This window comes from Harpegnathos saltator, unplaced genomic scaffold, assembly GCF_003227715.2.
Source record: "Harpegnathos saltator strain DR-91 unplaced genomic scaffold, Hsal_v8.6 scaffold240, whole genome shotgun sequence".
Lineage (NCBI taxonomy): Eukaryota > Metazoa > Arthropoda > Insecta > Hymenoptera > Formicidae > Harpegnathos > Harpegnathos saltator.
The window spans coordinates 4,640-20,990 of record NW_020230029.1 but is presented as its reverse complement, the minus strand read 5'-3'; the positions used below and the strand labels follow the sequence as shown (position 1 = coordinate 20,990).

Here is a 16,351-nt window from a genome sequence, read left to right as displayed (position 1 = left end):
CGGCGGCGGCGGCGGCGGCGAGAGACGCGCTCCGCTGGATTCCGCAGAATTCGGGATCCTCCCGGCGAGAGAGGTCGCAGCGGGTCCTTTGCATCTACCGCGACGTGCTCCACATGTTGAGCTGCCGGCAGCCCTCGCGGGACGACACCGACTTGATTCGGCCCGTCAAAGAGGAACACTCGTTCGCCGGCGCGGCGGCTCGCTCTCTTCCTCGGGCGTCATCGAAGTCGAATCCAAAGCCGAGACCCGAGGGCGATCGCGCGTTCGTCACGTCCGCGCGTCGCGTCACAGCGCGAGGCGTTCGGAATTTTCCGCGGCGCGGCGCGGCGTGGCGCTCTCTCGATCGCGATCGATGCTGGCGAAGCGACGCGGCCCGACGCGGAAGCACGTACGTATGTACGGACGGACGGACGGGTCGCCGACTAGCCACCACCCACAACTCGCCAGTGACTGATTCCACCATAGCCGCATAATGTGCTGCTGCGGTATACCCCGGTGAGGACTATCACTTCTCCCACCAGAGAGCCCGGGACAGCCACCGTTGCGAAGCACGACTTTTAACCGCGGGATGCATCGCGCTGCTAGCGAGCGAGCGAGCGAGCGAGCGAGCGGCCGAGCGAACCGAACGGCGGGGGACGAGAACCCCTCGAAGGGGTTTCGTTTCGCTTCGAGCCGAAGCCCGGCTTGGTTTTCGTTAGAAGCGTGAGCGGTCACGTCTATTCCGCGTATCTGGCGGCTCCAACTCGAAGCGGCCATCGGGGTGAAAATTACTGGAATTTGTCTAACGGCGAGCGTCGGGCGTACGATTGCGAAGGGAAGTAAATAGACGGTCCTGCGAGGCCACAGCGGCCGAAGAAACAGGTCGCGCCAATCGCCGGTAGTTGCGGCGTTAATGACACTCGGGCGCTTAATGAGGCTTGATAGAGGCGCGGAAGTAGCGAGGATTCGCGCGGCGCGTCAACGGCGTCGGCGGTTGACATTTGCGCGCCGGCGGCTCTCGCGTGCCGAAACTCCCCCGGCAGCGAAGTGTTTTCGAAAAAGGCTCGTGCGGATAAAAGTACGAGCGGTGTTTAAGTACGATAACGAAATGTTTCTTGCGCGCGCTTTCGCAAAGAGCCTCTCCCGCCGCGCCGTGCGGCGAAGGCGGGACGTTAGCCGAGCAGCGGCCATTGTCGGGGTGGCGGAGAATTGCTCACCGTATTATGCGCGGCAAACGCCGTAACTGATCCCGCTGCATCATTTCTCAGAACCGCGTCAATCAAGCGCGACACACCGCGTGTAATAATCGCCGCGCCGCGAAATTCGCCTCTCGATCGCAAGCTATTCTCATCGAGTTCAACACGTCGCGCCTCTTTTCGACTCAGGCCTCCCCATCCTTCGACGTACCATGGGATGATGGATACTTTCCGTCGCGTGAATACTTTCCGAAAGAGAGGGAGAGAGGGACTTTGTATTTTATCCCGACATTCCTCGCCGGAAGACGCAGGATGGTCTCGTGTTAATACTTTTGCGCCTCTACAGGATGCAGCGGGATCTGGTAGCAACTAGTGGCAACAATTGCCTTTAAAATCCACTATATTCATACTATTCTTTTATGCAAATATTTTTTACTTGTTTAGAGTACCAATTAAGAGTCTTCTGAAAGTTTCAAAAGTATCTGCTTAATACTTTTCTTGTAATAAATTCAGAAAATACTGCCTTTTTCTCATCGAGTTATATGGATTATCCCCCCCTTCGGCTTTCTTCACATTAGTCGACTTCAACGTGTTACTCTATGCGTAAGGGTACTCGTTTTTCTCTGCGATGCGATTTTAGGACTTCGGTTTGGGGGAGAACCGAGTGTCTCGATTAAACCTAAATATGCATGTTACTTTTACAACTCACCCTATGTGGACAGCACTGCGCTTCTGTGCCATTTTGCTTGGGTCGCTCCCTGAAAAACACGAGATATTGCACATGAGTATCTTCGTGCGACAGATCTGACTGAATAATCGATTTGTAATTATTATTAAAATACACAATGCGTATACTCAGTTTCGTCTCTGCCATGTAATTAAGCAACTTATATTAAAAAAAAAATTAATAATACACTTACGAGACATTTGATATCTATCAAGCATCAAACAACCTGTACTCTATATCTACATCTCGCTAATTAATAATTTTTCATATTTTCCAATAATCAATGATACTTAATGTATTAACATGAACTACCGCAGTAAAGTCCACATATATATTTCTAATAAATAATCAGAATACTGATAAGATTGGACCTAACAATCAATTATTATATTAGCATTGATCAATGTACTATAATATAAATATATAATTGTAATAAAAAATTCAAGATAATCAATTCAAAAAGAGACTACTTTTAAGAGCATGCGAACAACATACCCTTCTCTATCATTGAGCCAACATGGAAAATTTTACATCATCTTTTCTGAGTGTTAAAATGTCAAACTAGCTAATCTGATCTTCTCTATGCAAGAATTTCAGGATCTGATTCACAACTATGAGCTTGAGTGGATTGGAACCTCTAACCATACTAAGATTACTAATATACTGTACGAGACATTCAATATCTATCAAACATCAAACAAACCGTACTCTACATCTATACCTCGCTAATAATTTTTCATGTTTTCCAACAACCAATCATATCTAATTAACATTAACTACTATATTAAAGTCCACATGTATATTTCTAAAAGATAATCAGGATACTGATAAAATTGAACCTAACAATCAATTATAGCAGCATCGATCAATGTATCGACCAAAATATAACCAATCCTGTCTCTCTTCTTTATCAGTATTAATATCTCAGTTGCCGGCTGCTGAAAATTGATCTCCTTTCACTTACAACAACCTATTAACTACTGCTGCAACAAACACTCGCTTCTAACCCACATCAGTATATAGCTAATCATGGTAAGTAAATTCTCACTCAATCTACTCTAATCATGACTCAACAGGCACTAAAAGATTACTATAGCAAACACATCAGACGAGATGTAGAGCACAGCTATATCCTTCCCTTTTCTTCATTCTGGCATCTTACATGATAAAACTGGAGCAATTTATTCGGGCCACTAGTGGTCTAGTGTGGGTTGCGTGTGTACACGAGAGTGCGTGGAGGGGCCTTAGGGAAATGTTGCGCCTCGAGAGGAAACGACGAACACATTTCCTCGACAGGACACACGGTGGGTACTGTGAATTCACGGGAGCATGCGGCCGCGCGGGCAGAAGCACTAGATGACATCAAAACGAGTCACGGAAACAAACCCGCCGTGGATTTACCTGGAATCGAATGGGCGATCGTGGATACGGTGAACATTCAGCCGGGATTTCCTCTTGCCACTCGTTGCGACGAAAAACAAACGGGGTGCGCCGGGCGCGGCTAGGTATTGACGCGAATGTACGACGGCTTCTACACTCTGCATCGACATCAAAACTGGGTGTTTACACTTCGCAGTCGCGCCATTTTGGAGTTTCCACTCGGCCTCCGGGCTTTTATTTTCGCACTGGGCCTGCAGGAGCGCCGTGAGTCGCCGCGCAGTCAGAGTCACTCCAGGCGCCACCTATCGGCGACGCACCGTTAACTGACTCCTCGATTTGTTCGTTTCTATTTTCGCTCTCACTGCGAATTGGAGACGGAAATTTGGCCAATCAGAGGAAAGTGAGAATTAAGCTTGAAATTAATTTCATTATTAAGGCTCGTCTACATTAGCTGTAAGAATAAGGCTGTAAGGTTGCAAGACACGAAATGAAATATTTTCATTCGCTGACAACTTACGTTACAGCCTTACAGCCTTACTCTTACAGCTATTGTAGACGAGCCTTTAGGCCTGTTCGTTTTGTCTGCACTGCTGAACTAGTGCATTAAGTTAAAATGAGACAAACATAGGTTTTCTCACTTCAACCTGTTGCACCAGTTCAGCAGTGCAGACAAAACGAACAGGCCAATAGTTTCGTTACAATCTCTGACAGAGTTTTACCTCGTCCACAATAGAAGTCATAGAGTCGTAAGTCATACAAATTGACCAATCGCGATCGATTATTTTTCTCTTACCGGACTATGATTGGTCAATTTCTACGACTTCCGACTCTACGACTTCTATTGTAGACGAGGGGTGCGTGAGCAGGAATTTGTTTTCTCCAGTATAGAATCATGGGAACTTTTTTAGAGCAGAGTTTTACTCGTAGCACCGACAAGGTAATATCGAAAGGTGCTTCCGAAATGTCTGGAGTTGGGTCGAGTTGAGTTAGTTTCACTATAGTATTCGTCACATATACTATAGTGGAACTAAAGCCAGCGACACACGGTGCTTGTTTTCGTGCTGGATTGCTTGCTGGATGAAAATACTGCGATCTGATTGGTACATTTCCGAAGATGGATGGAAATGCACCAATCAGAACGCAGTATTTTTATCCAGCAAGCAATCCAGCACGAAAATAAGCACCGTGTGCCGCTGGATTTACTTAACTCGATACAACCCTGGACATTTCGGAAGCACCCAGAGAGGAACGTGAGAGCGGCCAACACGGCGTTTTCGACGGCACCGACTTTCCGCACTGGGAAAAGGTGCCATCTACATCCATTTTGAGAGGAGAACTACGATTATATTCACTTTCAGGTTTCGGCGGTAAAACCTGCATATGGTGGCAGTCCATGCTATATCCACTTTTAGGCGGTTTATATCCGTGCTACAACCATAATAGCGTACACTCGCGAGCATAAAGGTTTGTGACCGTTTTTTTGCAACTTTCGGAACGCATCCTGACTCGAGAAGAATGAGAGTCACTGCTCCGCCTGTGGAGCACGCCTGCGCAGTGACTCACGACGAAAGGCGAGAAATGAAATATACGCGGTGAGACATATTATAATAATACAGACTCAGATGAAATGAATACTCCAGTATTAAATGGAAATGAGGGAACACAGAACAGACAAGAATCATCCGATGTAAGTCTTATACTCCGGAGGACATCCGAAAAAGGTAAAATACGAACTTAATTAAGAGAATTAAGCTGCATTACGATAATTACGATTCTGTTATATATTTATATATGATTTATTGTTCCAGCAACAGCCATCTTCTATAGAAGAAGCAATGATATCTGCCAACCACGTGTCAATAACATTCCACTCATCTAGACCCATTTCTATGCAGCACTTTGTGCGATCGGACCACGGCTCAGGACATCCGCTTACGCAATAGTAGCAGTCGCAATAGTAGTACCAATGTAGATATCTTCTCACATCCATGATGCTCGCAGAAATTATCGAAACGTTCGAAGAGATCAAACTGTATTCATTCAAACTGTAACTCTTACATAGCTGAAAAAGCGACTCGACTGAAATACAGGGGAAAATTCTTGGAACTTACATCGTACGATATTTCTGCATCATTGTTAACACATAATTGTTCTAATTCTCCTAATTCCAGCGTGGAGTCACCGCCTTCTTTATTATTTGGGCGTCTTGGATCTTGTTGTAATCCTCTATGTAATAAACCTACAGGCATCATTAGATTATGTGATTATATGTGACAATATTACAAAATATCTATTATTGTAATAGGTTTATACTTTATTTTAAGGTACACGAATAAAAAGGGATTTACTAACCCCTTTGAAGAATTCACCGCCGCCGATGCCCGCAATGTTTACATCGCGCCGATTGTGTTGATCGGCTCGCGAGCGACGACACTTTTTGCCCTTCGTTTGACGTTTGACGAATTTTCCGGGAATAAGAAGTCGGAATTTCGCGCTCAGCATTCACGATCCGTCATCATCCGACTAGTAATCATAGACACTTTATGAATCTGCAATTACTCTCGTCAATCTCTGTCTGTCTATCTATTTATTGTGTTGTTGTACATGTTACGGTTAAAGTGATAAATCCAGTTACTATGCATAACAACCGGTTATTATGCATAATAACCAATAGTTTTGGTTAATTTGATAAATTATTCATATTTTTGTAATTAAAACCCACGTGTAAATTAAAAGCTCGTAAGCTGCACACACGGTTATTAAAACCCACACGTAAGTTGCAAATGCGTTTTGTATCGCGCGCTGTGCGTGCCCAATTACGCGTAAGTTTTAATAACAGTGCGTGCAGCTTACGCACTTTTAACTTACGCGTAGGTTTAATTGTTCATAAAATCTTGGCGCGGCTGCACCAAAAACTATATCGAACTAAAACTTGTTTAATACATATATGACAGCATTTTTATTATAATATATTCTATAATGAAGGTTTATAATTTATTTATTATAATACTATATAAACTGAAATGAAACATTATACCGTATATGTATAAAGAGAATTTACAAGAACATTTTATTATAATAAAAATGCTGCCATATATGTATTAAATGAGTTTTAGTTATGTTATGTTAGGTTAGTTATAAGTTTTACTTGTAAAAAAACTTATGTACACATATATACAATAAAAAAATAATTTGAGTTTGATACTTCTAAAAATAACACAATACGTGTTACGCTTGTACTTGGCGCCTTTTTTTTACCTTTTTGTTTAAAAAGGTAAGTTTTATATAATATTAAATATACGTACGTTTCACGTATAACGTGATTGACTTGGAGTACTCCGTGTCCACGCGTGTTATTCATAGCGACGTATTCATACTTTCCCTGTGGTGCGATTCTTTAACTCGTTATTGGAGTTAACGACAGTTTCGTTATCGTTGCGCAGCTTTTCTACGGTATAGAAAAGCTGCGCAACGATAACGAAGGTGTCGTTAACTCCAATAACGAGTTAAAGAATCGCGCCGCTGATCTGTTACATCGGATTCGATAATCTGCAAGGCACCTGAAACATAAAATGTAATATTCTCGAACAGCGTTCTTCTCAGGATTTTCTTGTCCAAAGAAAGATCAATGATGCGATCGCAGATCTCGTCTATGTCATGTCAATAGAGACAGTTTGAATTCGGCGTAATATGATTCTTGGAACAGACGTAAACAAGTATTGTGAAGTTTGAAGCGAGTCTCTCACAGGCATTCTTTGAAAACACGAGTTGTTTTCATTTTCAGCTAACGGACGACGCAGGCATCAACACTGATCGGCAAGGTCAGCGACTGGTGGGGGGTAACCGTGCCTTCCCGATTGTTTGTTTTCGTACGCTTATATATGACTCCGTGATTGCGGAAAGGACATTGCGCCTCGGGCCGACGAACGACGCGCATACCGCGACGCAGAGTAATCGGTTAATACGCGTTTCTTTGTCCCCGAATCTTACTTGCGCGAGTGTTAGAGCTAGAGTCAGTGTCGTCGCCAGTGCTACGATGGAGTATCCGGGGGTGCTGCGACGGAGTAACCAGAAGGAGGACGTCGGATCGAGAAGTCAGGATGCAGAGAAGACTTGGAGCGCGCCGAGAGACGTGGACAGCGATACATCATGTATGGTATTCGAGGTACCTCGAGTCATTATTATTACGCAGGATTTTTCTGATTTTAACGGACCTTACTCGAAGTAAGGACATACCCGAGTCGAAATTAGATCAGCATTCATAGTTTATAATCTGAAAAATAATAAAATAGCTTGAGATTTGATTATTCGTTAACCTAATTTCACGTAACATGAGTTCTACTTTACTTTTCTCATAAAATATGAATGTCTATTCAAGCAAGGTTGCTAAGGCAAGCTAAGGTTTATGAATACAAATTTGTAATTATATTCTCAATGAAAAATTGCACATAATTTAAAAAACTATGAATAATGATCTTAGAATCTGATATAAATTTTACAAGTGTTGATTTTTATTCGTCTAATAATGCTCAGATTGCTGTTTCCCTTTAGAATCTGCTAGAATGTCCGTTTCTCATTCTTGTTTATCTTTCTTATTGTACCGAATCTGAATTAAAATCTCTATTAGTGAAACAGCATTATTAGACATAACCGTTGTCTTTTTGCAGCTTCAGCTCTTTTAAGAGCTACAATTCTCATCATTCTCATTAGAAAAAAGAAAAGAAAAAAAAGAGAAGAAAAAAGGAAAAAAGAACTTTAAGAATGATGAGAATAAAAAGTGTTTTTCATCTCCCATTTCCTCTAATTCTTATATGATTATTTAATCCTTATAAAGTTCACAATACTTGTAAATCCTTTATCTCACGCGCAGTTCTAACAAAGACAGTTCTATTTACGTGTTTATCTTTGTTCTCTTTCTTGCGCTGTTAAGCAAATATATAATCAATATCAACAAAAATTGCTCATTTAAATTAAGAATATAAGGATTAAGTACATATACATTATCGAGATAAACGAGTATTAAATAACTGCGGAATACGTCGCTGTTGAAGACTCATCATGGGCGAGACTGCGAGAGTAGCCAGGTGTAACGTTCAGGTAAGACAAAGCTTGTTCACTATTGCGCATCTAGATATTCTGCAATGATTTTTCAAATTGGATGCAATTTGCAGGATCAATGTAGAATTAATATTTCGACTCGGGAAAGACTCGGGAATGAGAACGAATTGTCATTGCACTTGGACAATCTTCTGACACTGATTTATGGTATTGATCGATATTCGATTTTCGGTACTGATTTACTCTTTCATTCCTCTACAAGAAAACAAAATTGATACGACTCGTTCATTTATCCGCGTTAATTTGATGAATAAATTAAATATTGATCGGTCTTCAATTTTCGGTACTGATTTATTCTCTCATTTCTCTATAAGACAAGAAAAATTGATACGAATCAATCGTTTATTCGAGTTAATTTATTGAGTAAACTAGAAAGATAAATACCCGAAACATGAGAACAAATTGTCATTGCACATGGACAATTTTCTGACACTGATTTACGATATTAATCGATATTCGATTTTCGGTACTAATTTACTCTTTCATTTCTCTATAAAAAAAACAGAAAATTAATACGAATCGTTCATTTATCCGCGTTTGTTTGATGGAAAAATTAGGTATTGATCAGTTTTCGGTTTTCGGTACTGATTTATTCTCTCATTTCTTTATAAGAAAAGAAAAATTGATACGGATCGTCCGTTTAACAGAGTTAATTTGTTAAGTAAATTAGAGGGGTAAGTACCTGAAAAATAAGAACAAATTGTCATTGCACTTGGACAATTCTCTGACACTGATTTACGGTATTAATCGATATTCGATTTTCGGTACTGATTTACTCTTTCATTTCTCTATAAGAAAACAGAAAATTAATACGAATCGTTCATTCATCCGCGTTAATTTGATGGAAAAATTACGTATTGATCAGTCTTCGGTTTTCGGTACTGATTTATTCTCTCATTTCTTTATAAGAAAAGAAAAATTGGTACGGATCGTTCGTTAAACAGAGTTAATTTGTTAAGTAAATTAAAGGAGTAAATACCTGAAAAATAAGAACAAATTGTCATTGCACTTGGACAATTCTCTGATACTGATTTACGGTATTAATCGATATTCGATTTTCGGTACTGATTTACTCTTTCATTTCTCTATAAGAAAACAGAAAATTAATACGAATCGTTCATTTATCCGCGTTAATTTGATGGAAAAATTACGTATTGATCGGTCTTCGGTTTTCGGTACTGATTTATTCTCTCATTTCTTTATAAGAAAAGAAAAATTGATACGGATCGTTCGTTTAAAAGAGTTAATTTGTTAAGTAAATTAAAGGGGTAAGTACCTGAAAAATAAGAACAAATTGTCATTGCACTTGGACAATTCTATGACACTGATTTACGGTATTAATCGATATTCGATTTTCGGTACTGATTTACTCTTTCATTTCTCTATAAGAAAACAGAAAATTAATACGAATCGTTCATTTATCCGCGTTAATTTGATGGAAAAATTACGTATTGATCGGTCTTCGGTTTTCGGTACTGATTTATTCTCTCATTTCTTTATAAGAAAAGAAAAATTTATACGGATCGTTCGTTTAAAAGAGTTTATTAGTTAAGTAAATTAAAGGGGTAAGTACCTGAAAAATAAGAACAAATTGTCATTGCACTTGGACAATTCTCTGACACTGATTTACGGTATTAATCGATATTCGATTTTCGGTACTGATTTACTCTTTCATTGCTCTATAAGAAAACAGAAAATTAATACGAATCGTTCATTTATCCGCGTTAATTCGATGGAAAAATTACGTATTGATCAGTCTTCGGTTTTCGGTACTGATATATTCTCTCATTTCTCTCATTTCTTTATAAGAAAAGAAAAATTGATACGGACCGTTCGTTTAACCGAGTTAATTTGTTGAGTAAATTAGAGGGGTAAGTACCTGAAAAATGAGAACAAATTGTCATTGCACTTGGACAATTCTCTCGACATTGATTTATGGTATTGATCAGTCTTCGGTTTTCGGTACTGATTTATTTTCTCATTTTTTTATAAGACAAAAAAAATTGATACGAATCGTTCGTTTATCCAAGTTAATTTGTTGAATAAGTTTAGAGGGGTAAGTACCTGAAAAATGAGAATAAATTGTCATTGCACTTGGACAATTTTTTGACACTGATTTACGGTATTAATCGATATGCGATTTTCGGTACTAATTTACTCTTTCATTTCTCTATAAGAAAAAAAAATTCATACTGAGCGTTCAGTTATCCGCGTTAATTTGATGAATAAATTAAATATTGATCGGTCTTCCACTTTCGGTACTGACTGATTCTCTAATTTCCTTATAAGAGAATAAAAATTGATACGAATCGTTCTTTTATCCGACTTAAATTGTTGAATAAATTAGTGGGGTTAGTACCTGCAAGATGAAAACAACTTGTCATTGCACTTGGACAATTTTCTTGACATTGATTTATGATATTATTCAGTCTTCGGTTTTCGGTACTGATTTATTTTCTCATTTTTTATAAGACAAAAAAATTGATACCAATCGTTCGTTTATCCGAGTTAATTTGTTGAATAAGTTTAGACGGGTAAGTACCTGAAAAATGAGAGCAAATTGTCATTGCACTTGGACAATTTTCTGACACTGATTTACGGTATTAATCAATATTCGATTTTCGGTACTGATTTACTCTTTCATTTCTCTATAAGAAAACAGAAAATTAATACGAATCGTTCATTTATCCGCGTTTGTTTGATGGCAAAATTACGTATTGATCGGTCTTCGGTTTTCGGTACTGATTTATTCTCTCCATTTCTTTATAAGAGAAGAAAAATTGATACGGATCGTTCGTTTAACCGAGTTAATTTGTTCAATAAGTTTAGAGGGGTAAGTACCTGAAAAATAAGAACAAATTGTCATTGCACTTGGACAATTCTCTGACACTGATTTACAGAATTAATCGATATTCGATTTTCGGTACTGATTTACTCTTTCATTTCTCTATATGAAAACAGAAAATTAATACGAATCGTTCATTAATCCGCGATAATTTGATGAAAAAATTAGGTATTGATCGGTGTTCGGTTTTCGGTACTGATTTATTCTCTCATTTCTTTATAAGAAAAGAAAAGTTGATACGAGCCGTTCGTTTAACAGAGTTAATTTGTTGATTAAATTAGAGGGGTAAGTACGTGAAAAATAAGAACAAATTGTCATTGCACTTAAACAGTTTTCTGACACTGATTTATGGTATTAATCAATATTCAACTTTCGATACTGTTTTACTCTTTCATTTCGGTATAAGAAAAGAAACAATTGATACGAATCGTTCATTTATCCGCGTTAATTTGATGAATAAATTAAATATTGATCGTGGACGGACCGTTCGTTTATGGGATGGGGGGGAGAGGGAGATGGATGGGGATAAGTGGTAGAAAGGCTGCTAGGAGGGGGAAGGGAGAGGGGGATGAGAGAGGTGAAGGAAAGGAGGGGGCGAGAGGGAGGAAGAGGAGGATTAAAATGATGAGAGAGAGAGAGAGAGAGAGAGCGAGGGAGAAACTGTGAAGGAATGTAATGAATGGAGGAAAGCGAAAATCGGCGTTAGGATATAAGAATTATAGGAGTAACAGCGGCATAGAAATATAGATATATACATATGTATAAGAATAGATGATAAGCGAACAATTAATTATAAGAGATAAGCGAGCGAGTAGATGTAAGATATTTGTAAAGTAGTTTTAAGGAGGGGGGGGATGGGAGTGTGTGTGTGTGTGTGTGTGTGTGTGCAAGAGGATAGGGGCGAGCGTAATAGGAAGTAAGGAGAAATTGTATTGGAATTTGTCCCCCGCCAGGGGAATCAATAAAGTATACATACAATTAAATATTGATCGGTCTTCAATTTTCGGTACTGATTTATTCTTTCATTTCTATATAAGAGAAGAAAAATTGATACTAATCATTCGTTTATTCAAGTTAATTTGTTGGACGGAAAAGTTGGAGAACATATTTAACCTTCGATATTTTCCTAAACGTCTAGAGATACAGGCCTGCTTCTGGCACGCAAAATAGTCCTCTCAAAACCCTACATTATTGCGTAAATTGACGACTCTCTTTACTTCAGTGAGAAGCTGAGAATATCAACGGAGAACAGGTTGGACACTTTAACCTTCGAGTATCTTCCTAAGACGGTTAGAGTATACAGGGCTTCGGATGCGTACCAAATTTAAAGCCCTTTCAAACCCTACATTTGGAACTACATGGACGACTCTCTACTCCCAGTAGAAAGCGGAGAGTATCGACGGATGAAACTGGATATCGACGGAGTAAGGTTGAGAAAAATTATTAACCTGTCGATATCTCCCATAAACGGTAGCAATACAGGCTTACGGATCAGGTACGCAAGAGTTAAAGCCCTTTCAACCCTACCATTTGGACTACAGGGACGACCCTCTACTCCAGTTTAGAAGCGGAGATATCGACGGATGAAAGTGGATATCGACGGAGAAAAGTTGGAAAAAACTTGTAACCTTCGATATCTCTTATCGAGTGTAGAGAACGGCTTCGGAACACCAGGTAACAAATTAAACACCTTTCAAACCCTTGCATTTTGGACTACATGAACGACTCTCTACTCCAGTAGAATGCGGAGATATGCGACCGGGATGAAGACTGGTATCGACGAGGAGGTTGGAAAACTTTAACCTTCGAAGATCTCCTAAACGGTTAGGATACAAGGCTTCGGACAGTATGTACCAAATTATAAGCCCTTTTAAAACCCTTCATTTTGGACTACATGGACACCTCTACTCCCAGGTAGACAGCGGAGATATCGACCGATTGAAGGAAGGATATCGACAAGAGAAAGTTGGAAAACGTTATAACTTCCGGATATCTCCTAAACCGGTTATAGATCAGGCTCTCGGACAGTACCAAATTAAAACACCTACTTCAAAACCCACATTTTGTGCACTTTACATTGGACGACTCTTCTACTCACCAGTAGAAGCGGAGATTATCGACGGAGAAAGGTTGGAAAACTTATAACCTTCGACTATCTTCCTTAAACAGGTTAGAGAGTACAGGCTTCGCGACAGGTACAAAATTAAAAGCCCTTTCAAAACCCTACATTTTGGAAACATGGGACGGACTCTCTACTCCAGGCTAGAAGCGGAGAATCGACGCGATAAAAGATCTGGATATCACGGAGAAAGGTTGGAAAACTTATAACCTTCGATATCTCTCTACACACGGTTAGAGTACATTTCTTTCGGACACGGCGGTACAAATTAAAGCCCTGTTCAAAACCCTACAGTTTCTGCACTACATGGACGACTCTCTTACTCCCAGTTAGAAGCGGAGATATCGACGGAAAAATGTTTGAAAACACTTTAACCTTCAATTTCCTAAACGGTATAAGAGATACAGGCTTCCGGCACAGTTATCAAATGATAAAGCCCTTCATAACCTACATTTTGCGACTACATGGACGACCCTCTACTCCCAATAGAAGCGTGAAGATATCGCGGAGAAATGTTGGAAACTTTAACCTTCGCATATCTCCTTAAGACGGTTAGAGATACAAGGCTTCGGAAAAAGTAGCCAATTACAACCCCTTGTCAAACACCCCGTACAATTTTGCAACTTACATGGACGCTCTCTTACTCCCAGTAGAAGCGAGATATTCGACGACATTGAAGACTGGTACTCGACGAGAAAGGTTTGGAAAACGTTGAACCTTCGATAATCTCCTAAACGGTTAGAGATACAGGCTTCGGACAGGTACCAAATGTAAAAGCCCTTTCAAAACTACATTTTGCACTACATGTACGACCTCTCTACCTCCCAGTAGAAGCGGAGATATCGTGACGGATGGAAACTGGATATCGACGGAGAATTGTTGGGAAAAACTCTTAAACCTCGATAGTCTCTAAGCGGTTAGTAGGTACAGGCTTCGGGGACAGTACCAAATTCTAAAGACCTTTCAAAAGCCCTTATATTTGCTGCGAACTACAAATGACGACTTCTCTACTCCCACGATAGAAGCGGACGAAAATCGACGGTCGAAGGAGGATATTCGACGGAGAAAGGGTTTGAAACTATTACCTTCGATATCTCCTAAAACGGTTACAATACAGGCCTATCGACAGGTACCAAATTAAAGCCCTTAACAAAACCCTAATTTTGGACTACCAATGGACGACTCTCTCTCCAGTAGAAGCGGAGATATCGACGGATGAAGATCGTATATGTCGAGCGGAGAAAGGTTAGAAAAAACATTTTAACCTTCGATTATCTCCTAACAACGGTTAGAGCATACAGGGCCTGAACAGGACCCAAGAATAAACCCTTTCAAAACCCCTACATTTATGCACTACACTGGACGGACTCTCTACTCACGCAGTAGAAGCGCGAGATATCGACAGGAGAAGCGTAGAGAAATACTTAACCTTCGTTATCTCCTAAACGAGTAGACGATACAGGCTTCGGACTGGTTACCAAATTAAAGCCCTTTCACAAACCCTACATTTTGCAGCTACATGGACGACCTCTCTGACTCCCAGTAGAAGCGGGAGAGTATCGCGAGAAAGGTTTGGAGGAAAACTTTTAACATTCGATTATCTCCTAAACGTGTTAGAGATTACAGGCTTCGCGAAGGTACCAAATTAAAAGCCTTTCAAAACTCCTATATTTTGGACTACATGGACGACTCTCTTACTCCCATAGAAAGCGGAGATTACCGGCACGGATGAGACCTGGATATCGACGGAGAAGTTTGGACATACCTTTAACCTTCGCATATCTCTATCCTGCTTAGAGATACAGGCTTCGGACAGTACAAATATAAAGCCCTTTCAAGAACCCTACATCGTTGGACAACCATTGACGACCCTCTACTATCCCAGTAGAAGGCGGACGATATTCGCGGCGATGAAGGCTGGTATCGACGGAGAAAGTTTGGGAAACTTTAACTCTCGATAGCTCCTAAAACCGGTATAGCAGATATCAGTGCTTCCGGACAAGGTACCAAAATTAAGAGCCCTTTCAAACCCTACATTTTTGCACTACATTGGACGGACCTCCTACTCCCAGTAGAAGGCGAGAATCGGACGGAGAAAGGTTTGGACAAACTTTTAACCTTCGAATCTCCTAAAACGTTTAGAGATACAGGCTTCCGCACCAGCGGTACCATAATTAAAGCCCTTGGGGCAAAAGCCCTACAATTTTGGACTTACATGGACGACCCTCTTACTCCAGTAGAGCGATGATCATCGACGGGATGAAGCGATGGATATCGACGCGGGAAAGGTTTGGAAAACTTAAACCCTTCTGATATTCCTAAACGGTTAGAGATACGGCGTTCGGACAGGTACCAAATTAAAAGCCTGTTCAAAACCCTACATTTTGACTACATGAGATGACCTCTACTCCAGTAGAAGGAGATATCGACGGACATGAAGGAATGGATATCACGGAGAAGTTTGGGAATAACCTTTTAACCTTCATTATCTCCTAAAAACGGTTAGAGATACAGGCCTTCGGACAGGATACCAAATTAAAGCCCTTCAAAAACCTACATTTTGCAACTACATGGTAGGCCTCTCTCCCATAGAAGACGGAGTAATATTATCGACGGAGAAAGTGTTGCGAAACACTTTAAACCTTCGATATCTCCTTAAACGGTTAGATATATGCAGCGCTTCGGACAGGACCAATAAAGCCCCTTTCAAAAACCCACTCATTTGGACAACATGACGAACCCCTCTACTCCCCGTAGAAGCGGGAGATATCGCGGTTGAAGGGAATGGAGTATCGAACGGGAGAAAAGTTTGGTAAATACTTTAAACCTTCGATATCTCCTAAACGGTTTAGAGATTACAGCTATCGGACAGGTACCAAATTAGCCCTTTCAGAAACCTACATTTTGCACTACAGCATGGAGACTCGTTCTTAACTCCCGACTAGAATCGGAGATATCGACGGGAGAAAGGTGGAAAACTTCTAAAC

The 16,351-nt window shown here is 40.4% G+C and overlaps 1 protein-coding gene across 1 annotated transcript in view; it reads right to left on the bottom strand.

Annotated features, from left to right (window-relative positions):
• Positions 1 to 3,539, bottom strand: part of tgo (Aryl hydrocarbon receptor nuclear translocator homolog tgo) — a 54,560-nt gene extending 51,021 nt beyond the window's left edge. The window contains exons 1-2 of the mRNA XM_011152439.3: positions 3,304 to 3,539; positions 1,885 to 1,933 (exon numbers count right to left, since the gene is read on the bottom strand). Coding sequence (XP_011150741.1) covers positions 1,885 to 1,933; positions 3,304 to 3,340 — 86 coding nt within the window. The 5' untranslated portion in view covers positions 3,341 to 3,539. The remainder of the gene's footprint in view (positions 1 to 1,884; positions 1,934 to 3,303) is intronic.
• Between the last annotated feature and the right edge of the window lie 12,812 nt (positions 3,540 to 16,351).